Genomic DNA, 24,210 nt, shown 5'->3' with positions numbered 1-24,210 from the left:
ACACCCAGAAAAGAGGAGCAAACAGGGTTCAAGAACTGTGTCTGTTATCTCTTTAATTGAATGCAGACTCATTAATAGAAAACAGAAATGCAACCATAGCATGGAAGCAGACATTAAACGGAGTTCTGAAGAAAGATCCAGATGCACCTCCTCTCCCCAGCCCAAGGGGGAACTATAAAAACAAGCTGAGAATAAAACACAATCCCATCTGCAAGGCAGAGGCCTGACCCGACCCTCCCAACCCTGGCATCTGGAATGGACCAGGTAGGGCAAAGGAACCCCAGGACCAGAGTCACTAGGGGTCCCCAAGCTGGGGCCACTCAATGTAAACTCCAAGGTTTCATATATACGCATGTGTGTGACCAACACAGAACTGGGTTGAAAACTGGATGGAACTCAGGAACCAGCCCTGGGTCCTAGAGTGAGGCTGGGATGAGGGACAGAGAGGGAAATGTCCTGTCCCTTTCTTGAGCCTCTTTCTATGATAGGCACTGGGGCTCCTATGGTGGTGGTGGTGGAGGCAGGAAGGGCTGGGCTCTTTGTATCCTCCCTCCTTTGCCCCTGGACATTCTTGGGCAATGTCAATGGCACTGAAAGACCCCTCAGCTGGGGCTTGGCAGGACTAAGGGCCTAGAAAGAAAAAGGAAGGAAGAGGGTGAGTTGCTTTTTCTTTCCAATCCTGGGGCTAGCATCAGTCTGGGGACTGATGGAATAGGACGGTGACCTCTGAATTCAGCCCGTAAGATTAAAGGCAGTTCTCATGTATGAGCTGACCCTCATTGCCAAAGAGCCAGCCAGGGTCCTTTGCAGGTCTTAGCACCATAAGCCTGGCCAGTCCCCCAAATCCTACACCCCATCTATCCTGGCTGACCAGAGTGGGCAGTGATGGCAGGCAGGTACAACCCTAAAGAGAAGTGGGGTCCTACTATAGGCCAAAGAATCAGGCCCCACGCTGAGGAATGAAGGGCTTTGGGCCCCAGGCCGGGGGAGATGGGAAGGACAGGTAGAATTCAAGGCATGAGATGGGCAGGGAAATACTTCCCCCCTTTCTCCTGCAGAGGGACAAATGGAGAGCCAAGGACAGGGACCTTGGAAGGCCCCAACTGATAGGAAAGCAGCAATTTGGCCAACAGCTGGGGTTTCAGAAGAGCAGGCCTTCCCCTCCAGCAGAGGGCAGCTACAAGGCTCAAGGCCACCCTGTGACTGTCCAGGCCAAGCCTGGACTAGGTCTTGGTGTCCGGCCGCCACCCAGCACTGGGCAGCAGGGCTGGGACTCACACCCCTGGTGCTACAGACTCCAGCAGTGAGGCAGAGGAGCTCAGGGCCCCGAGAGTGAAGTAAGTGGCCCAGCTTCCTCTAGAAGACATAGATCTTGTCCCGCTGCACAGTGTCCAGGTCATCGTCCAGTGTCAGCAACACCTGGTGGGTGGGTGTCAAGTCAAGCACAAGAAGGGGGGCAGCCTGTCTCTCTACTCCACCCTCCCTGCTTGTCCAGCAGAGTTTCACGTACCAGGAATGACCCAAACATAGCGATGGAGGAAAGGAAGTGCCAGATGTCATGGTCGTCAAAGAAGTCAAGGAGGATGCAGTCCCGGTTGTGCTCCCTTGACTCAGCAGGAGTTTTCTGGGCGGAAACAGGGAAAGTTGCCTGCTGATACCACCCTGGCACCCCCTCTACCTCGAGGGCTCTCCCTGTTCCCAGCCCCAAGCAGGAGAGCACTTTCTTTCTGCCTTGCCCCTTGCCCTCATCTCCCTCATCTAAGAATTGGCTTTCGTTACAAATTTCTTCAGGCTCTGCCCTCTCCTTTCTTTCACTCAGATCCTACTCTCCTCAGATGCTTCTTTTCTTGTAAGAACAGAGGGTTGTCATGACCTTGAGTCACTAGAAGGCCACAAAGCCTCCTAACTCAGTCCCTTCCTTGGGCTCTGCCCTCTGTTCTAATCGGGCCTCCACGGCTCCTTCAGGTTCATTTTCTTTCCAAAGTAAACGGTCACCCAGCCCTGCCCAAGCCCGAAAGCAGCCATGACCTGTGGTACTCCAGGTCCATGACTTCTATACAACAAACACTGGTTGGACCTCACTCTGTATCTAGGGATGGTCTGTGCCACACACCAAGGTCACAGAGAGGACCAAAAAAGACCTTCCCTGTCCTCAAGGAGTTCACAGTCTTCACCTGGCTCCTAAATTAGTACATTCACTGAGTCCCAAGTCTTCCCTATCTAGTTCTGCCTCTGTATCATTACACAGGTCACTGTGTCTCTGGGCCACAGGGCCTTCCCCATCACCCAAGGCCTTTAAGGCCAAGAGCAAGACCTGCTTCTTTCAGGAACTCTTCCTGAACCTCCTAACTCTCAGAGGCCTCTGTCCACTGCCTTTCTGGGCATTCCCCTGCCCGTCTTGCCTATATCTTCATCTCGTGTATCATATTGTAAACAGAGAGCCAGGAAATAACAGTCCCTCTCTTGAACTAGATTATAAGTGCCTCAAAGGCAGAGCCCATACCAGACTCAGTCTGGATGCCAGGACTGAGACCTGATCCATGGCAGGTGCCCTATGAGGCAAAAGACAGAGCCTGACAGCTCTGGCTTCAAACCCCAGCAATGCCACTCCTGCTGTGTATCCTTGGGCAGGTACCTTAGCCTCTCTGAGCCTCAGCTGCCTCATAAGTACAAGGGGGGCCCTCCATGCATATTGAATAGTAGGAGGATTAAACAAGACAGCTGCCGTGGAAGTGCTGGCCATGGGAGTGCTCACAGATAGTGCTGGCAAAGAAAACTGGCCCTGTGTTGACTCAAGATGAGCATGTAGGTGATGCCCCCACCTTCTCAGCAGGCAGACTGCTCACCTGCCAGGTGCTGAGGCCCTGGAAGAAGAAGAAGAGTGCAAAGCCCCAGACCACTGAAGTACAGATGATGCAGAGCAGTGGGATGAGCTTGATCCTTTCCCCGCTCCGGAGCTGGGAGTGGGGGCAAGGAAAGAAAGAGCAGCCTGAGGGCCAGGCCTCACCCCACCCCATTTCCTGGCCTGCCCTAGACTCTGCTTTCCTGGTTCCTTCTCAAGCTTTCAGAAAGCCTTCCTGAATTCATACTATCACCTCATATAGTTAGTTACACAGCTCAACTTGTCCCCATACTAGCAGCCTGGTGTCCTTACTGCTGATGTCCACCCTGGCTGGGCTTCCATGTGCCCAGAACCTTGTGCAGGCAGAGTGTACTGGCCAGGGGGCTCTTCCTGTGCAGGGGGTTCCTCTCATATTGTATGACATGAGGGTCCCTTGGGAAACACCTGGCCCCCAGAGACTGAAGCCTGCCACAGATCAGTGAGTCTCACCTTCTCAACCCCTTCTGCACGGAAGGGGCTCTTACCAACTATGGCCTGAAGTGCAACCAGTTTCATGGGCCATTCTTAAAATCTGAAGGTGCACAGTAAGTGGGTCGTAGGATACAGTTGGTTCCCAGGGGATACATGCAAGAGACATCAGCCTCTCCCCTCCTCAAACCTCACTGGCATAGGCAGAGGGACAGGAAAATTCTCCATCTCAGTGCTACCCCAGGCAGGTTGTGCCCATCTCCCTCCCCAAAAGGCAGAGAGCAGGCTCAGCCATCCCCACTCACTTTCATAATGATGTAGAAGGCAAAGTAAAGAAGCAGGTTGCAGATGCCAATGGCCAACAGGTAGGAGGCGAAATCATTGGGGCGCATGATGAGTCCATAGGCAGCCCTGGCGAGGGGGAGGGAGGCTGGTGAAGCAGGGGAGGGCAAGGACAAGAAGGGCCTGCCCTTGCCCCAACCCTATGTTTTATTATGATATGCGGCTGGTTCAGAGATCTGTAGGAGATTCTAGAACCCCAGGTGCCAACACCTCTCCTGTCAGCCAGCCCCTCATTTCTCATGCCCAAAGTTTGGAATGTGTGGCCCCCCAATGCAGCCAGTGGCTGTCCAAGTTCCCAGCTTTCCACCCAGCAGCCAGACTCACAGTGACCAGTTGATAATGTTGCCCATGACGAGCAGCACCATGCGGTCCTAGAAGGAAGTAGAGACACAAGGACCAAGAGAAGAAAGACAGGGAGCGAAGTGTGAAGCCTCAAGTCAGTTGGTCACCCCCACCGTGGGCTCTCAGCTTCACCCCTCCCCCCCTCCAGAGGGAAGAGAGCCGGTAGGGGAGCTGGCAGGTACCGTGTAGAGGGGCCCACTGCACTGCCGGATGCAGTCTGTGTAGAGCACATGGAGGATCCGACGGCCAACTCCTGAGTCTGCAAAAAGAGAAGGTACGCTCCTTTCCCAGCCCCGGCCTGCACTAGCCAAGAGGAGCCAGGACCTGTGGAGGCCACAGCCAAGGCCTCATCTAATTCCTCACCCATGACTCCTCCAGGCCCCAGTGAGAGGGCAGAACCTGAGTCTACTGTGACCGGGGCCCCCAAGGCCACACTCCCCTCATTCCAAGAGGCCCAGCGGGCCCCAGCCCCATGCCCTCACCCAGCTTCCAGCGGCCCATGTAGTAGAGCTGTATGCTGAGCAGCAGCGTGGCAATGATGTGAATGACGGAGAAGACAATCCAGAACACCGTGTTGCCCTTGCCGAACACCTGCCAGGGGCCGCCAAGGGCAGGGCTGAGGAGGTGCCAAAGAAAGCTGCTCCCCCAGCCCACCCTTCCTCCGGAGGAGCCAGGCTGTTGCTCAGCCGGGCCAGGGCTCTCTGAGAGGCCAGGGAAGGCACCTCAGGGAAGGAGCAGGGGTCTCTCCTGCAGAAGGCGGAGAAGGGGTGTGTGCGCGTGCACATGTGTGAACGCGCCCGTGCGCCTTTCCCCCAGGGTGACCAGAGCAGGGCAAGGCCTCACCACACCCAGCACAGAGAAGAAGATGACAATGGCCAAGCAGGCATAGGCGCTATAGGCACTGGCATTGATGTCCGGGTGCCGCTTCTGGTAGAGCTTCAGCATACAGAGCCCGGCGATCATGTACATGAATGATGTGTCTAGGGTGGGGGACATGGCCATGAGCTATAGCAACACCCACCGAGTCTCAGCATGCAACTCCCAGTCCCAACAATCGGAGTGGAAGAGAGCCCCCACACCACCTCAAGGCCACAGAGCGAGCTAGTGGTGGGCTGGCAGTTGACCTCCAGTCCCTTAATTGTCCCTGCCATACCACACTGTCACCCACTGGCTGTCACCCACAGTCTGAGTTCCCCTGACAAGACAGCATAGTCGGAACATCCTGAGATCAAGGACCATATCTTAATTATCTTGTTTTTCTCAGTGCTTGCTTATGCCTTTCCACAAAAAAGGCTCACAGGTAAATGAAATAGCATCCAGATGCCTATTCTCTACAAGCTAGGGAGTATGCGCACAAGGCACAGCAGCCCCGGCATCTCCTTCGCAGCTGAGTCCTGGGGATCCCTACAGGGGACTTGGGGATGGTGGAAGACTCGGACAGGTCCTTGTTCCAGGTTCAGCAGGAAAGAGGGGGGCCCTGCTTACCAAACTGGAAGTTGGTGTAGTTGGGGCAGACATGATAGCAAGCACTCAGCAGGCCCTCCATCATTAGGGCTGTGCCCATGGCATAGAACAGGCCAAAGTGTTTGGGGATCCCACACTCCTGTTGGGGAGAAGGGAATGGAAGGGGAGTGGAGGGGAGAGGAAAGGAGGGAGAGAAGAGGTGAGGCAGGAAGGGAATGAGGAAGGGACCTGAAAGAGGGAGTTCATGAGAGAGGAGTAGGCTTGGGCAGAGAGGGCGTGTAGGGAAGGCAGGGCATGGCAGGGCTGGGCTGACCAGGGACTGGGCAGGGCAGGGATGGGCTATGTCTGACAGAAAGGGTCTGGAACAGAGTCCTTGGTGGGCGGCAGGCAGGGCAGGGCAGGGGCTCCGCACCAGGGCATAGAGGTCGTTGCGCAGCAGGGCCCGGTTGTGGTTGATCTCCCGCTGTAGGATGATTAGCAAGAAAAGCAGCCCCAGCAGGACGTACCCCAGGTTGCTGAGGATGTTGTTGAAAGCGCTAGAATGGGCCGACACAGGGCTCATCGCCTCAGGCTCACGCCCCAGCCTATTCCCCACCGAGGCAGGCATTCCCAGAGCCCCTACGCCCTTCCCGGGTCCTCCATTCGCCTGAGGAAGGGGCCTCCCAAGAAGATCCCCACCTGAGATTGCCCAATGGGTGGGCACAGAGGAAGTTATAGTAGCAGATGTCCTGATTCCCTGTGACATTCACCACCTGCAGCAGGGAATGGGAGCAGGAGGGGGTCTGCTGAAGCATCCGACTCAGCCCACTGTCCTGCTACAGAAGGGCCAGGCCACAGCCCAGGCCACACCACCCCACCCCATTCTGCCACAGACAGGAAGTCTGTGCGCATGTACACCAGGCAAGTCCTCCTTTGGGCACAGTCACTGTCACAGCTCTCCGGGTGTGGCTGAAAACCCTGGGGCATGACCGTGACTGCAGTTCTTGCCCCAATACAGAGAAAAGGGAAGGGAAACCAAGATTTACAAAGCCCCAGGACTTTCATTTCAGTGAATCCCCATAACAACTTGGGGAAGGTGCCATCACTGGTACTGTGCTGTCCCTACTCTGTAGATAAATATACTGATTGATGCTCAGGGACTGAGCATGCTTAAGTAATTTGCTCAAGGTCACCCAGCTGGTAAAAGTTGGGATTTGAACCCAGTTCCAGTGACCTAAGACCTGTGCTCACTCCAGAGCCCTAGGCTGGGAGGCTCTGCACTTGAGGCGGAGACCCAGGCTGTGGAGAAGCGGAGTCTGCAGCTGCAGGCCCAGGGGAGCCATCCCCACCTTCTCACCGTCTGGTAAGTAATCACCAGCTGCACCACAGGAAGCGCATAAAAGACAGCAATGGTGGCAATGTTCCTGAGGAGTGGGAAGACAGTGGTGAGGTGGCAGGACCACCCCGCCCCACATAACAGGAAGTCCCATTCACCCCATCCACTCACCAGAAGTAGATCTGGTACTTTTTCCGCAGAATACGTTTGTCCTTCCGTGCCAGGTCAGCCACATAGAGGTATTGCTGGGGAGAAGCTAGAGTGAGCCCCCTTTCCCACCAGCTGGGAGAAGGCCAAGAGGGGCCAGTCATTGCAGGGCAGGGATCTCAGCCATCCCATTGCTGCTGGCCAAGCAGCCCAGAAGAGCTGGGAGACAAGTCAGTTTCCCCTGGAGCTCTTTCCAACCCTAGGGGGAGATACACTGGGGCCTGAACATAGAATCTCCCTTCCTTGTGGAACCCTGACCAGGGCCGGCCCCATGGCATCAGACCTTCGTGCGAATGACGTTCTTGTCCGATTCGATGTCAGTCAATGTGTCATAATCATCCTCCTCCACAGAGCTCATGGAGTCCAGTCGTGGCCGCGTGCCCACAGGGTCAAGAGAGCGGTCTGGAGTGAGCGGGGAGAAGGGTTTCCCAGTGGGCACAGAGCTTGAGGTCTGTCTCCACCCACCTGGGGCAACTGTCAAAATTACTAGGCAGTGGAAAGAGGCAAATTGTAGACTCAGAGCAGGGGTGGAGGTGGGCTCAGGCCCTGGGGGGAGGTACCGAATCCTCCTAAGTCCTTGAGGGGAACAGGGTGGACTCTGCAAAGAGGCCACTAAGTAGGGACTGCTCTAGCCCTGTCCCCCTCACTGAGCTAAGAGTTCCAGGTCAGGACACTGAGCAGACCCCAGACCCCAGACCCAAGCAGCAGGACTGAATTTGGCAGAAGTCATGCTGATTAGAAGGTGCCCAGCTGTGTGGGTTCTGAGAAGACACTGGGTAAAGACCCAGTGGGCCTTAGGATTCAGGCAAGGGTCAGAGGCTGCCTCTAGGAAGAGTACATGCTGCTTTAGCCTGTTCTTTTCTTGTGCCTTTCGAAGCTTCCTCCTGTGACCCTGCCTGACCAAAGCCCCAGAAGCCAGGACATGATGCCCCTGTCCACAGACCTAACCTGGAAGGCCAGGGAGTGAGGGTGCTAGCAAACATGACAGCAGACCAGACTATCTGGCCCAGGGGTAGCTGGGGTACCAGCCCACCAGTGCCTGCTCATCTCAAAAGACACAAGAGCTAGCGATCATTGGCATTAGGTGGGGAAGCCATGCACAAAGCATCTTTCTGGCCCAGGAGCCTACCAACTCCAGTCAACCACCCTGGCAGGAGCTGATTGGCAGAGCAGCTCCCCCCCGCCTCCCCACATCTACCCATGGCAATGCACAGCTGCCGCATCTGGCCAAAGGGAAGGCGCCGCTTGAACTGGTCGTGTCCTTCAAAGGAAAGGGAAAGTTACCAGGGAAGTGGAGCCAAGGAGTAAAGGCCGAGGGAGAAGAAGGGTGGGATACAGCAGACCCTTCCCTGTCCCAGCGTCTGGCACAAGAGGTGACTGCCCACCATCAGGTTTCACCCCGCCAGCACCAGCCCTGCGCCACACTGCTGGGTTCTGCCTGGCCCACTCACCCTGGTAACTGCAGGAGAGGTCCCCGGTATCCATGCTGTCAACCAGACCCTCGGTGGATCCAGAGCAGTTCTCTGCAGAAGAAAACTGGGTGAGGACAGACCTCAGGGCAGGGGAGGCTGGCCCCATCCCCAAGGAGGCCGGCTATCAGTTTGCACTTCGGTGGTGGCAACCTCAAGAGACTAGATTGTGAGTGGACCAGCACAATCTCTGGCATTGACACATACCAAAGGAACCATAGTTGTAACCCTCATAAGGGGAGCCACCAGGGAAGGAGTTGGCCAGGACCCGGGGGTGACCTGCAAAAAGACATCAAGGCCCCCTTAGCCCTAGAAGCGGAGACAGGCAGAAAGCCAGAGAAGAGACACAGAATGGCCAAGGCAGCAGCAACAAATAAGCACTGATCCCAGCAAACACAGCTCCCACCACTACCCACCCTGGCCTCCTGCCCACGTGTGTTCCCAACGGAAACACTCGCCACCCTGTGTCCTCCATCAAGAGAGAGAAATCTCAAGGAATTGATGGATCTAAGTTACCAGCAGCAAGGACAGACAGCAGTTGCTTGCCCAGGTCCCACCCAGACACCCCTTGTGCTTCTCTCTCCCCAACTCTGGACTCCAGCTCTTCTGCCCACAGAACCTGGAGCTTACCAAGGAGAGAAGCTGAGAGGGAAGGTCCAAGCAGGAGGAAGGATAAAAAAGAGAAAGGTATGGAAGAAAAGAAGAAAGAATGAAAGGTCAATAATCCCAGAAACTGTGAGCCCCATTGTCTGAGGCAGACAAACAGTATAGCTAGACCCAGACAATGAATCAAGCGGCAGCCTTTCAGACGAGCACGCTAGGGACAGTATCCCAGCTTCATGTCTCTCTATAGTGTTACTCCCAACTTGAATATCCAGAAGCCCCTAGATAGCCCCCTCTAGCCCCCAAGGGAACTATCCATCACTATCCCCTCCAAAACACAAAGCACACTCTGCCCTCCCGCTCAGGCCCTCTGCAGGTACCGCTTTCTGGGCAGGCTCGGTCCACAGCCACCAGAAGGGTCTTCTTCCTCTGCCTGCAGGGACAGAATCCAGAGGCAAACCAGAGAAGCAGGACAAGGGCCCCTTCTATGCAGGGCTGGCCTGCCTTCTACCTTCTCCACCCCATAACCCTGTCCTTCATTCATGATCCTATGGTTCTTCCCAGGCTGGGAAGCCAGGTGGGGTCTCCCTGCTTGGAATGGTTGAACGAAGGAGATGCTTTCCAGAGGACAGGCACCAGACAATAGACCCTAACAAGTGCCTGCTTTCCTCTGCCCTGTGTACAGTGTGGAAGATTACCCTGGGCTGGTTCAGATCCTGCCAGGCCATCTCCCCTACATCCCCTGCCCAACGCACCCCAGAACAGGGGAGAGCCCAGCAGTTCCACTTTACCTCCAGTTCTCCCAGCAGGCCAGGAGAATGGTCAGAAGGTAGAAGGAGAGAAATATGCCCAGGCAAAAGAGCATCCCACCCACGTAGGCCTCAGCTGTTGGGAAAGAAGCAGGAAGCTGAATACACCAATCATGGCACACAGGGCCCATCCGAATGTCTCACCACTTCTCCCCTCAAATGCAGTGATCCAGCCAGTGTGAACAATTGGCTGTTCCCCAAACCCGCCACACTCTGACATGATTCCTGTCTGTGCTCATGTTGCTCCCTCTGCAAGACCTTTCTTCTATACTTCTTTCTCAAAAACTCCATCTTGACTTGACTTTCAAAACACAGTTCAAGGACTTTGTCCCCTAGGAAACTTTCTCTGTCCTGTGTTCCCACAGTGATCTGTCCTTTGCTCATCACAGCTCTCAGCTCCCTGTGCAGCCACAGGCTCCTGTCCCTCTGAGCAGGCGATCCCTGAGGGTTGCCGCTGCGGCACAACACCAGGCACATAGAAGGTGCTTGGCAAATATTTGCTGAATAAAGAATCCGTATAAGAGAGGCAGCTTCTTTCCCCTCCCATCACAACCTCCTATTTTATCCTATACTTTCCTGTTTACAAAGGGCCCCATTCAAGCACTCAGTAAATATTTACTGAGCATGACTAAGGAGCCTGGTACTTTCCTACTAATTTTGTGCTAAACCTCACAACTTAGTGAGACTAATGGGAAAAATCCTATCACCTCTGTTATAAAGATGGGGTAACTGAGGCTCAGTGAGATTACACTGCTCTGAAGTGGCACAGAGAGAACTAGAATTTATGGCTTTACTCTTCAGTCATGTATTCTGCATCAGGTTATATTGGGACTCCCCTCCTGGCCCTCCCATCGTGAAGCCTACCGAGAACACTGCCCTATTCCTAATCCATCAGCCTGGTTGGGCAGATCCTCATCACCCTTCCTACCCCAGGTCTAAGAAGAAGAGCCAGAGGCCAGTCTCACACTCACACGTGACTGCTTGAGATATCAGCACTGACAGGGTTTTCTGGCGGTGCCCTTGATCAACCGGTTCATCTGGAAGTAAAATGTCAAATTGGCAAACAAAGGGCTGCCTGGAACTTAGCTAGAGTTGGTAGGACCAGCCTGGGAGAGTCTGGAGCCAAAAACATGTGTCCCACCATGTCCACCAATCAGTCACGAAGGCTTTTCTACCTCCCAGGAAGTGACCAAGACCTCTCCATCCCCAGCTGGGCCTGGGACACAAAATTACCTTCTACAAAGGGATAGAAAGGCAAGGAACCCCCACAGGCCTGGTCTTCTGTCTTCACCACCACTACCACGTAGAAGCTGTTGCTTGGGAAGTCTTTGCGCTGCATGACAATGATGATGACGATGACGATGATATCATTATCATTGTCATCATTGTATCAACTGTCATCACCATCAGCGTCCTTCTTTGAGTCAGAAATTATGCCCCTCTTTATATATTATTTTACTTATTCCTCCCAAAGATCCTTATGAGATAATACTATCATTATCCTTGTTGGATAGGCTCAGAAGTTAGCTTAGGGTCACACTACCAGTAAGTGGTAGAGCCAAGATTATCTGACTCCAGAGCCCAAAGCCTGAACCCATACTATGGCCAGGTGAGCAAACGTGTGTGTACCTCACCATCACGGGACCCATGGGTGCCCTATTACCGGCTGTGCATCGGCCAGGAGAGAAAGTGGAGGGGCCACATTGCCTCTCTCACCTGCATGACTGAACGTTGTGAGGTGAACATACGGCCACCTTCTCCCTGTCTGCAACATAGGTTTCAGCCTTCACCAAGTATAGGCACAGAGCCTCAGCTAGGGCCCCTTTCCTCTCCTTTCTATCATTACAGTGAATGAAGTATATAGGACAACAAGGAAAGACACATTGCTCTTTCCTGTCCCTAAAGGTAACTGAGATTATGATTCAATTCTCACATATATCAGCGGACAGAAAGTCTCAGGGACTAATGGGCCAAGACTCAGTCTTGTGGGTAGGGGAGGAATGGGGCAAGGGAAGAGAGCAGGGATTTGGAAAGCTAATCACCAGCCACATCTCCCACAGGCCCCTGTGCGTTTCCTACCTGCACAGTGATGGCTGCCTTCTTGGTCATAGTCTGGTACATGCCGATGAAGGCTACATTGTTGTCTAGGTCATAGACAGGGCACTACAGAGGAGGAGGGGAAAACCAGATGCAGGGACCTGGGATCTGTCGCCTTTTGTTAGTAGCCCTGCTATCCACTGGTGGAGTATAAAAGGGCAGGCCACTTACCAGGACATCCTGGATAGAGATGACTGAGCAAGGGAAGGCGCTGTTGGAGGTCACCTTGACAATCACCGAGTCCACTCCTTCCGGGAACTCATACTTGAAGTACTGAGGGCAGAGGGAAGGTGGCAGGGAGAGCCCTGTCTCATGGGGATGCCCTTTCTGTTCCTCTAGAAGGGAACAGTGTGAATTCTCTCAGGGTTGGGCACTGGAGGCTGGGGAGAAAAGCCTTCACTATAAGCAGCCCCACCTTCTGTATACCACTCCTTTTGACCTCAGCTGGTCACTCAGGGCAGTGCCGCAAGGCAAGTAGGAAAGATGGCAGCCAGGCCCCATGTCTCTGCACCCATGCTATTTGCCCCTTACCACCTTGGGGTCACAGCCTCTGTTTCCAGTCTCTCTAGGGAGAGTCCAGCCAACTTGAAATTCCCAACAAAGACCACCAACCACTCCCACTCCCACATTTAAGCTTCCCCATTTCTTCTCTTGAGGGGCAGTCAACAGAGGATCTTACCTGAGGCTGAGCTGCTGTGGTATTGAAGCTAAAGTACTCCCCAGTCCTGTAGGACAGAGAAGAGCCCCCAAGGTCACTCCCAGAGCTTAAGAAGGAGGTCAGTCCCGTGGTCCCCTCACTCTCTCCTGCAGACCTGAGCACGAAGTTGTCCATTCGGCTGACCTGAAGCTGGTACGTGGTATTGACTGGTGACAGGGTGGACACATCCACATAGAAAAACTGGACCTCAGACTCATTCTTGGTTGGGGGCTGACACAGCGTTCGTTCCACCTTTTGATAAAGGTACTTGCGCTGAAACCTATGGCCCGAAGCAGAGTGTGGACGTGACTACTGTCCTAAGGACGATGTCATTCCAGAGGAGCAAGGCCCCCGACCCCTACCCCTACCCCTGCCCTCACTAGGCTGACAGACTCTAGGCCAGCTGGCTTGGCCGTCATGCCATTGACCAGCCTCCTGGGCCTGGGGATGGGGAAGAGAAACAGGGGGGCTCCTGGGTGGTCTGAGGCCCCAGGTAAGGACCTGGGTGAGGCTCTGGGCAAGGCCTAACCTAGACCTACTCCCTCCCTGATCCCCAGGTGCTACTCACAGCCCTCGCAGGATTAGGGGCACCTGGAAGGATACCACAGCCTCCTTCTGGCGGACCACAAACAGCAAAGGAGCCCCCTTCTGTTTGTTCAGGACATTCACAGACACACGCACGCCTTCTGTCTACAGAATGAGATGGAGATGCCCCTCAGTTAAGCCCGTGGTGACTCTACCTCTGCCACCCGGGACACATTGCTTCAGAGACTGTGAGCCCTTCCCTCAATCATGTCAACGACTTTGTTATTTCCCCATCCTGGTTAGGCTGGGAATCTATCTATGCCCCTCCTTCTGCCAGGGCAGCCCCAAGTCTATAGGAGGGACTGGTGCTGACTTAAAGAGAGGCTTATGGAAGACATAAACTCCTGATGGCAGGGAAACAAGACCCAAGCAACTCAGGGCCTCACTCCCAACAGGAAGCACAAAGGAGATCTTGGGCATCTCCAGGTTATCCCATTCCTATCCATGTTCATGGGATGCACATACTTGCACACATGTGCACATAAACACATGGACACGGGAGCAAAAACTCCTCCTCCACTTTTTTCCTTATGAGCCAGAAGCTCCTATTCAACAACTAATCTGGGGGTTTGAGGAGGGGTGGACACACAGGGACTGCTGAGAGCCAAGAAAGCTAAATTCTATCTCTAGCTCTGGCCGAGGGATAAGGCTGTGCAGAAGTTACTTCACATTTCTGAGCTTCAATTTCCTCCTCTATAAAATTGACACACACTCACACTTGGTGCTATATAGGAAAGTGTATAGGGCAGCAGGAGTTTAAGGAATAAATAAAATTAAATTAATTCTGTAAATCTTGTCATTGGGCTGCTGAAGCCCAAGTGCTAGGGCAGCATTTCTGAGGGACAGAGGCCACAGCTCTCAGGGTAACCCCAGATACTGGGTAAAAAGAAGAAAGGACTCTGAACAATTGGAGATCAAGCTTTACAGAACCAGGCACTGAACGCAGATTCTGCCTTGTCACAAAAACCAAATCCTTCCCCATCCTGAAAAAAATCAGATTCCCATTCTCAGCTTCACTGCTTCTCAGTAAACGCAGTCATGGAGAGAACTGGGCAGGAGACGATACAGCCAAGCTGCAAGTCTTCTCCAAATTTTAGTTCTAGACTTTCCAGACCTAGCTATGCCCATCATCAACTCACAGCCGGGGAAGAAACGAAAGTGAAGTCAGGGTGAAGTACATTCCACGGCAGACAAACTCCCTCTCTCCTCCCACCCAACTTGGAGCCGGCCTCATCTACACCACCTGCATTTCACAGGGCTTTCCAAGACTGGAAGAGGGCTGGGACAGCCAGATGAGTCCTGCATTGATCTTCCCCAGGCAGCTCAGCTATAAACTCTTGCCTGGGCAGAGCCTTGCAGGTAGAGCCTGTCTCATCCCCCTGGGGGTTTCTGGGCAAGCCCAGTAGCAAGCCTGCTTCCTCTTTCACAGTGATCTTAGAGAGCCATCAGACTCTGGTTGCTGGGCAGGGAGCAGGTCAGTCCTGCTCAGACACATCTGGTGGAAGGAGACTGTGGCTGAGAAGATGGGAAAGAGACACCTTCAGAGCTGTCCAGCGGGAGCTTCGGAGAAACAATGGTGGCAAAGGAAGGAGGATTGGTCAAGAGGATCCTGCATGGTTCAGGGAAACGGAAGGAACCCAGTGGGGCAGCTCGTCCCTGGGGAACGGACAGAACCGTCTGCTCACTCACTCACCACCAGCACCAGCCCAGCCCCAGCCCTCACCCGGTTGCGGGTCACAGTATGGTTGAAGGTGTAGATGTTGACCAGCTCGCTGTTGACCTCATCCACGTAGGTGCGCTCAAACTCAGCGTCTTTCTGCGAGACGTTCTTGGGCCCCAGAAGCCCCGGATGGCTGTCGACTGAAGCCACCAAAAGCGCCAAGAAGGGCAAGCCCATAACGAACATGGCCCCAGCAGGGCGGCAGTGGCGGCGGCAGCGGTGGTGGCGGGGGCAGCGACAGGCGACAGGACACCTCCGGGACAGGTTGCGGCTCTGGCCGCAGCTTCCACCATTTCACCAGGACCAGAACTTTAACCCCAGCCTGAGATTAGGAATCGTCTCCTCCCTGGAACCGCAGAGACGCTCCCGGGGGCACCGGGGGGGAGGGGCGGCAAGGAGAGGGAGAGGAAGGCGTGGGGTCCGGGTCACGGGAGGGGGCCCCAGATTGCTAGGGGCTGAGCACGGCTCGGAGACCCTGCGGCCGCCCGCATGGGCCTTGAGAGAGAGGGCTCTGGTTGCTGGGAGCCTGGAGACACCGGGAAAGGGGAGAGAGAAATGGAGGGGAAGCCGGCCGCTGGGCCGGCCGCAAGGGAGGAAAGTCTCTGGGTGAGGGGCGTGATAGCTGGCAGTCACCCGATGCCTCGCGACCAGGAGAGTTGTCTGGAGTGCGGGCCCTTTAAGGGCAGGCAGGCTCCGCGGCACCGGCGCTAGGGACTGGGGAGTGTGCAGAGCCTCGAAGCGGTAAACAGCCGGGCGGCGGGACCTCCGGCTGACGTCAGGGGAAACTGACACAGATTTAAAGGGGCCAGGTTCCGGACTGGGAGTTAAAGGGACCGTAGCACTCAGGCTGGATGGCTTCGATTACTTTCCCGTTACTGCCTCCTCTTTATCCTGCCCCTCTTTAGAAGCTCACTTTGGAATAGAAGGATGTTTCCGTGAAGGCTCTCGAAGTACTGGATTCTTGCTAACAAATTCTCTTTGCTCAAATTTAGGAATGGTATTCTCTTACTCCCACGCCCACTACAATTACCACTAACATTCTCCACGCCCGGCCATTTTTCTTCTCCTGGAATCTTAAAGAATGAAGAACTCAAAGAATTAAGAAACAAACAGGACGGTCGGCCCTGACGGCGGTGTAATTGAAGCAGAAACTGCAGGTGGAATCCCTGTGCAATCTGACCTCCCCCCGCAGCCTCCGCACAGCTTCAGGGATGCATTAGGGTCTTTCTCTTTATAGAGGGAGGTACAAAGCTCATTGTAAGATAGTGACTTTCAGTGTAAATTGGTGAAAACTTTTCTACAAAATATCTTGACACTGTTTCAAGAAGCTTCAAGAGCTTTATACTCTTTGACCCAGTAATTCCATTTCTGAGACTCTGTCTTAAGGATATACAGATAATGTGTGGGCAGCTATCCTTATCACTCTGATATTTATAATATAAAGCATAAAGCTTAAATGTCCATAATGAGGGAGTGGTTAAATGCACGATTATCATGAAGCCATTAAAAAAGGATGCTTAAGACTTTAAGGGACATGTAAGCAGAGGAAATTCACAATATGACCCTATATAAACAGTATGGTTTCCAAATATGTAGACATGCATAAAAAATTTTGAAAAGAACTGCATAAAAATTTAGCAATTATTATCTTTTAATAGAAAAGTATCTACCCCCCCTTCCCAAATCACTGTGTTGTGGGTGGTTTTAATTTTTAATACCTTTTATACATTTATATATTTTCTACAATGTACATGAATTTCTTTTAGAAGATGAATTATATATGCTTAAAGGATAAGAAATGTACTGTGGCTACCTCTAAAGTTGACACATATCCTGATGAAGCCACTTGGGCTTATCAAGAGTTCTTATGATTCCAGCAGCCTCAGCCCCTGCCCCTGCCTTACTACCAGGACATTGTTCCAATAAGGAAGGACTATTTTACCTTATGACCAGTCATAAATATTCATTTCTGCACTAAATATTTAATGGACACCTACAATGTGCCACGTACTAATTATACTGGGCAAATGGCGAGTGGGAGACTTAGACCTGGCCCTGCCCAAGTATTCATACTTGAGGATGAAGAGCAGAAGCAAGCTGCAGGGGCTGGAGAGCCTTCGAAAGTCATATCAAAGAGAACCTTAGCAGACTCTGGGCCTACCCAGAAAAGGTCAGCTCATGAGTAGCTCACTAGAAGTGTCCTGAGCCTTGGCCCAGTACTCTTTCCATACAAACCTGAACTGGAGGAGCCTTAGAATAAATAGCAAGAGGTGTCATAATGAACCCGCCATGTACTCAGCAGCCCAGTTTGGAGAGTCAATGTAGGATTTTCATATTCCAACTGGACAGCTCCCTTTCTCCCTCACTGTAACGCCCGCCCCTTGCCAGTAAATCTGGAACTATAAGAAACACTCACACCTTACGCCTGAGCATACCACTTCGCTGGATAGAATCTAACTGGTCTGTGATGTGCCAGGAATATTCCTGGAAACTGTGAGAACCACAAGTTGAGGATCATAGTCTCTGTTATAGGCTGGCTGCTGCTGGGACCATACTGAATAAGCCCAGGCTAGGGTATGGGGAGCCTAGGGAGAAGTATTCCAAGTCTATCTCTTAGGATTTGGAGCAAAATGTGCCTATCCAGACACTACTTAGCAGTTACTGAATCATAGTTTCTGGGGTGAAGCCCAGGAATCCACATGTTAGCAAGCACTTCAGAAGTTTGCTATGCATCATGAATTTTGAGAATCACTGCTTTGGGGCCAAACAATTGTGAACTATCAATATTTCTGTGTGCTCCTTTTCCTGGAAATATCTTGGAAGAAACCTATTCAAATAAACCCAGAGGGGATCTGTCCCTTTTGCAACATCTCAAGGGCTTCACCTTTGAATTCTCAACACCATGAGTATCCAGACAGAATAGGACGGCAGCAGCCTTTGATTTACTTGCTGTTCTCAGGTAGGCAGACCTTCCTCAGCCTTGCAGTCCCACCCTCCCAGGCAGGGAACAACACAACCCAGTTGTGAAGGCCTTTTCTGAGGTCTGGCAGAGAAAGCCTTTTTGTAGTCTGCAGCAGTCAGAATAAAGGGGCAGCAATCCATCTCAAAGCTAGGCTGGTAAGCACAGAGATGCCAAGGCCTCAGGGAAGCCCCCTGGCCCTCTGCACTGGTCCAAGCTACTTGCATTCACCCATATTATATAAAAAGGCCAACTCAAGCCCTGGTGATGAAAGGAGCAAGGTGGGTCACAAAGCTTAGGTGACTTCTATTTCCCATAGGCCACCCTTCCCAGCCTGAGTATAGGAAATGACCTAGGAAATGGGACCATTCACCAGGCAGCTGACAAGGTTCCCAGCTTTGTATGGATCTAGCATCATTTTAAGCCACAGGATTTCAAGGTTTGGAGTAAGAGGACAGGAAGAAAGCTTCACCTGGGTCAGGGGTATTGTTAAAATAACTTTAAGACTGCATTAAGAGCAGGATACAGTAAGAATCACAGTAAATGGATTAGCTGAGTCCCATCAAGTAACTCGGAAACCTGGGGGTCAGGAAGTGGCCATGCCTGAGGGTGGGGTTAGAATCAAACCAGACTTTAGAATTAAGTATTGATTTAACTTTAACCCAGAAAAAAAAAAAAGGTTGCAAAACCAACTCCTCTAAGAAAAATGGACTTGAATTTCCCTGTTTTCATCATGATCATAAAAAAGGCTCAGTGTCTACCTGAGGCTCAAACAGAAATATCCTGGACATAGGCAGCCCTTGGCAGCAAGAGAACAGCACTTCTTTCCATCATGCAAGGTCTATTTTTTCCTAGGATTGCCCTTGTATCTGGTTATCTTTCCTTCAAGGACTGTGAATACTAGATGCATACAGATTGGGAATTAGCTAAAGAGTAAACTGTCATTCTGGGGATAAAGTCTCAAATATGTCACATGGTTTAATGGTATTATAGAAAAAGCGAGGGCTTTGATATCAGAAAGGTGTAGGTTTAAAGCCCTGCATTGTGCATCTTAGGCAAATTAAACTTTCTGAACCTTTAGGAGCCCTGTCTCATCTCCATTGTCCTCCTAAATGTCACACAGCAGAGCTAGACTGGTTGCATATATACCATCCTGAACTGTTGTCTAAAGAGTAGGTGAGTCACGAGAAAGCAGCTTTAACTAAATACACAGGACTTTCTGCCAGATATCTGCCACTTTCCATTTCCTAAAACTGGGCTTTCACCATTTCCACTGGGAAATACATTCTGGCCACATGATGGAACCAACATCAGAGCTTTCCAGGAAATAGGGCTGGTCATCAGGTTGTGAAAACAAGCAGATAAATAATTGATCAACTCAAGCTGTGTTTCCAAAGATCACTGATAAAAATGAGCCAGCCATCCTCCTGTTTCAAGCAAGCTTGGGTCTCTGGCTAAGAAATCAAAAGATGCGACTGAAGAGCCTTTTAGATACAACTCCTCTCTGGTTGTATCTAGAGATCATGTGCAGCTACCCAGTTTATTCAAAATTGTCCTTGATAATAGAAAGGATCCCCCACCTCTTCACTCTCTGGCTCAAATACAGGGCGCATCCCATAGCTTCTTATTACTTCATTGGTCCTTGGAAGCTTTATAAAGTTATTTTCTCATTCACAGTATCTTTGTTCCTCTGAACCAGTCTAGCCTGTTTTACTTCTAGCTTCGCCTTTTCTATAAAAACTGTATTAATTCTAACTCTATACTAAAAAAAGTCTAGAAAATGTTTAAAAAATTTTTGTAATAGGTATATACTGGTTTTGTTTGTTTGTTTTTTGTTTTTGGTCTTAGAGAATTTTGTTTGCCCTTATTTATCACTAGCAAGAATAATGTTCATTGTTTCTCACAAGCCAAAGCATGGTACCATTGAAAGAAAGAGCAGGAATTGTAGTCGAAAGATTTGTATTCCAGTTTAAATTCTGACAGTTACTGGCTGGAAGACCATGAACAAATCAATCTCCTATTCCTTCCTTCATTTATTCAGTGCCTAGTTTGTACTAGTTACTAAGCTAGATGCTGGGAACACAAAGATGCTTAAAACACATTCTCTACTCTTAAGGAATTCATTATCTAGCAGTATAAACAAATAGGTAAGCATATAATAGTGATAAGTACAATGATAAAAGATTTACAATAGCTATTATGGGAACCTCAGAGATGAGAAACCTAATACAAACCAGACCTGGAAATAGAAATCAAAACACTCTAGGTGTTCCTGAGGGTTTCTTAAAAGATGAGTAGGAATACGAGTATATTCCAAACAGGGGGTCTCAACCTGGAGCAAAGGCATGGCTCAAAGTTCAATACTATTGGCATGAAAGTTCAAGGTAAGCAGTATGAGGATTTGAATTAAAGAGGGCCAGGTCATGGAGAGGATGTTATATTTAATACCTTGGACTATCACTGGTTATCAATGAGCATGCTGCTATATTGTGTCATGAATTCTTTACAGGTGTGCTGTCAAAGCTTAATCAGTGTATAAAATATATTTTTATAGTTTTTTAATATATACAGGGTGGGGAAAATGTAATTTACAGTTGTGAGTACACAAAAGTTTATTCTTGTTCTATTATCTATTATTATATTATTTTCAATAAGAACTGTAAACCTACTTTCCCTCCCAACCCTATATTTTGATGTGATGAGTTAAGCCAAAATAAGCCAGCAAATAAGCAAAAGGCAACTGTTATAAAATCAGGCTAACAACAACAAAAGGGCGATGTGTTTACCAAAACATGTTAAGACCTTTGCTTCATGGTTAAGTAAAACTACGCAATTGAGTTAGGATTTCACCCCTGCCATGGCTGGAGAAAAGTAGATGGACTCTCCTGCTGGCTTTGTCAGGTTTTCTTAAAGCAGATGCAGTGAAGGAACTTTCCCTTCTACCACACTACTGTCTTCTACTTCTGGGCCACGGAGGAGGTTCACATGGAATAGTTTGCGCACAGTTGACAAAGCCTCAGGACCCAGGCTGCTTTCACGACTGCTCTGTGACCTAAGGGGAAACTGCAAGTAGCTCACAAAGGCAAGGCCTCTGGAGGTGGGGAGGAACTTTGTGTGATAAGATATGGGGGGAGGACAAATAGGAAAACAAAAACACCTGAGTTTAATATCTCCAATTTTTATCCTCTCCTAGAATTAAGCCAATGTAATCATATAGCATCACTGCAGCAAAGTGATAAAAGTGAATGTTCATAGCAATTTGCTGTAATTATTGCTGGAGTAGTTATGGTGTTAGTCATCAGGATAGGCCCTGATGGTCAGTTGAGTAACTGAACCTTGTTCTAGTCATAAAGCTCTAATGAGGCACTTTTAGGGCAGGTTGTTTTAGCTGGGGGAGGTGAGGAAGGTAAATGAGAACTGTGTCCACGTTCAAGGTTCCTGTCCTGGACTCCATAGTCACATTTTGTTATACTGAGACTGACGTCATTCACCCAGTTCCAATGAGGTGGTCCACGGCTTTACATCTAGGCTAACTTATTGCAAAACTGTTCTCAACCCATTATGAGATCAAGGGAGGTAGTTGTATTCTGCTCTGCTATAAACCCTCATTCAATGTTTTCATTTGGAATTGTGGATCCCATCCCCACATCTCAGCATGTGGAAACTGGTAACTCCTATTTTAAAGTTTTTTGGCCATTTATTTTGACTGCACATATACTTTCCTGTTTCCTTTTAGACCTTTTAACTCTTATTTACTCAAGTAGTGTCAATCTGAACTTACTGACATGTTAATACAGTAGCCACGCAGTCTTTGAACACCTTCATGTATACCACCAAAAAGGTTTTGCTCCCTAATATCACAATGCAATTCTTACTGCTGGTTTTAAGGTGGGAAACAGGTTGGCTAGGTAATAATTCTGTGGCCATGTGGAGGATGGAAATGAAAAGGAATGTACTAGCTGTAAAACAAAACAAAACAAAACAAAAACCTGAAGGAAACTGTTGCCTTGGTCCAGGTGAGAAGGTCACCATGTCATTCCCACGACTTTCTAATAGGAGCAAATTAGGGATGTATCTGTCATCAACTTTGTGAATCATACTCTAGAGCTAAAGTACCCCAGGTTGAATGAGTAGTAGTGAGGGCAAGGACTTTGAAGTCAGGTAAAGCTGGGATCAAATCCCAGCACACCCATTTAAACTACATGGCTCGCCTTGGACAAGACACAAAACCTCCCTGGGCCTCTCAGCCAACACTAAAATGGGGGATGCACTTACAAAAAGTTCTTGGGTGGTTAAGAGATGGAAAATATCCTGAGGCTTTTCTTCCCAGATGGCACAGGAACTCAGAATAATCCAATTAATTTGAAGTACTGAAGTGCAAGATGGGAGCAATATTAGAGATATTCCAAAGTGTAAAAAAAGAAAACTGGTGATTATTAGTGTGAAAAATGGAGAAACAGTGGAAACTGGGACATTTAATGTGAATAAATTCTAAATATTGAAATTAGAAAAAAAAGAGTCAATTTAATGGTTTAAGAATTAATTCTGTTTTTAACTGCCAGATATTCTTAACCGATCTGAAACATTTTCTTTGACAATTTTCCCATATATCTACTTAGGATTCCTTGTATCTGTTCATCCTACCCTACCATCCTACACCCCCGCAAGGAGATTAAGTAACGAGGGCCAACTTGGCACATTCTGTTCCAAGAAAAGAAGCAGAACGATCTAAGTATCTGATTTGCTAAGGTAAGAAACTCACCCCCTTTCTCCACTGGAATTCAAACTATGATAAAGGAGGCAGAAAGACAGCAAGTTTAAGTGAAATGTTTACATTTATATTGAACTATGTACACTAAAACAGAGTTCTACTAGTCAATGAAACTTTGCGAAAGCAGAATCACATACTTCCATTGGGGAGATCCAGTCAACTAGCAGCAGTGATCCCCAAGAAGGAACACCAAGGAGAAGCCTGGGAGACCCCCCCAAAAAAAGCCTCCTTTCAAGAGAACCCCCCAACTCACTTCTCCCACATGCACCCACATTTCCATATATTTTTAGTTTCTTCACTGCAATAAATATAAAGTTGGCAGTGCCCATATACCACAGCACAGACAATACTTCAGGTTTTAGCATACAACTGTAAACAGTGACTAGGTATAAAAGAAAAAGTTGGAATTTACAATGAGACAGAATACTTAACAGCAGGGCATAAACTATTCCAGATATTTTTTTGGTGGGTTCAGGTTTTTGACAAAAGATATAGTCCAAATAGGCCCATGACAGCCTAGAATATTATGGACAGCAAAACAACAGGCCCTAGATCATGCCTGGCAGTGCATTTTTCACCTGCCACATGCAAGATGGGACCACAGAAATCTTTATAGTGCCATCACCAGCTGCTACGTAATATATCAGAAATGGGTGAGCAAACAAATTAAACTTTGCTGGGAGAGGAACAGAATAATACCTCTGCTACCTGCCTGGAAAATTGGCCCCTTAATCACAATGACAACTAGGACATTTCACTTGGCAGTGCATTAAATTTATATATATAAATAAATTTTAGAAAGCGAGAGATTGAGATTGAAAAATCGAAAGATTAAGCATTAAGTTCTGTCACTGTAGCAAAATGGGATGTCAATGAATGAAAAATAGATGAATACTTTTTGCCTAAAGTAGTGCAAAGAAAGCTGGCAAGAAATGAAAGCGGACTCAATATCTGCACATTAGCAATGGGGCAGACTTTTATTTCAAAGACTAGTGTGGTTCAAATACTATAGCTTGAATAGCTCTGGTAGATAGAAAATGTAGTATCATCTCCGGTTTTTACACATAAGCAAAGGGCCTGAAAGCCAGCTCACAAAGGGATGTTTAACCCTTAGTCAAGAGAAGCTGAGAGCCTATGCTGCTGGAGCGACCTATGGGTTTGCTTGGACCATACTCCCACCCTGACATACCGAAGACCCGGATAGAAAACTGTCTTTTCACACACAAAAATGAGGGTTAATTAATTATTCTCTCTAGAACTATAACCCCAGCTAAGGGGGGGAAAAGTTGTCTTGAAAGATTCAAGAACCTGGGCTAATAAAAATAAAATTTTAATATAGTAAACAAGTTTAGTAAACACCATGTGTATTTTCTTTTGTTAATGAAGACATGATTCATTAAGTATGTATTTTTTTAAAAAGACAAAAAACAAAAACAGTAAAATTCCTAGAAAGAGGCTTGACAAGAAAAAAAGTCCGCCCAAGTTCTGTCCCACTCAATCCTAAGTGGCTCTTAGCACAA

The 24,210-nt window shown here is 49.6% G+C and overlaps 1 protein-coding gene across 3 annotated transcripts; it reads right to left on the bottom strand.

Moving 5' to 3' along the window:
• Positions 1-36: 36 nt before the first annotated feature.
• SIDT2 (SID1 transmembrane family member 2) lies at positions 37-15,536 on the bottom strand. 3 transcript variants are annotated; one of them, XM_090265992.1, is made up of 27 exons: positions 14,964-15,536; positions 13,224-13,345; positions 12,771-12,935; positions 12,638-12,683; positions 12,130-12,231; positions 11,941-12,024; positions 11,095-11,194; positions 10,833-10,898; positions 9,844-9,937; positions 9,433-9,485; positions 8,657-8,728; positions 8,432-8,503; positions 8,179-8,241; positions 7,264-7,382; positions 6,945-7,018; positions 6,795-6,861; positions 6,137-6,210; positions 5,871-5,994; positions 5,480-5,597; positions 4,838-4,974; positions 4,477-4,585; positions 4,177-4,253; positions 3,977-4,023; positions 3,616-3,721; positions 2,847-2,957; positions 1,511-1,624; positions 37-1,419 (listed from the first exon to the last, which is right to left on the bottom strand). In XM_090265992.1, exons 1-27 carry the CDS (start codon positions 15,144-15,146, stop codon positions 1,357-1,359), a joined length of 2,562 nt encoding a protein of 853 aa, XP_090122118.1. In that variant the 5' UTR covers positions 15,147-15,536; the 3' UTR covers positions 37-1,356. The 3 variants fall into 3 exon arrangements, with proteins under 3 accessions (XP_090122118.1, XP_090122121.1, XP_090122119.1); XM_090265995.1 differs by lacking the exon at positions 2,847-2,957; XM_090265993.1 differs by lacking the exon at positions 8,179-8,241.
• Positions 15,537-24,210: the final 8,674 nt, after the last annotated feature.

This window comes from Furipterus horrens, unplaced genomic scaffold (assembly GCF_987537825.1).
Source record: "Furipterus horrens unplaced genomic scaffold, mFurHor1.1.pri manual_scaffold_2, whole genome shotgun sequence".
Taxonomy (NCBI): domain Eukaryota; kingdom Metazoa; phylum Chordata; class Mammalia; order Chiroptera; family Furipteridae; genus Furipterus; species Furipterus horrens.
The sequence above is the reverse complement of the archived record's forward strand: the minus strand, read 5'-3'. Positions and strand labels throughout refer to the sequence as shown.

Bases quoted from the DNA above. Each gene is read 5' to 3' on its own strand.
- SIDT2 (XM_090265992.1), bottom strand. From the start codon at position 15,146: ATGTTCGTTATGGGCTTGCCCTTCTTGGCGCTTTTGGTGGCTTCAGTC. The intron at 10,899-11,094 runs GTAATTTTGTGT...TTTTACTTCCAG, and splicing joins TTTCTATCCCTTTGTAGAAG to ATGAACCGGTTGATCAAGGG. The intron at 8,242-8,431 runs GTGAGTGGGCCA...TTTCCTTTGAAG, and splicing joins CCTCTCCTGCAGTTACCAGG to GACACGACCAGTTCAAGCGG.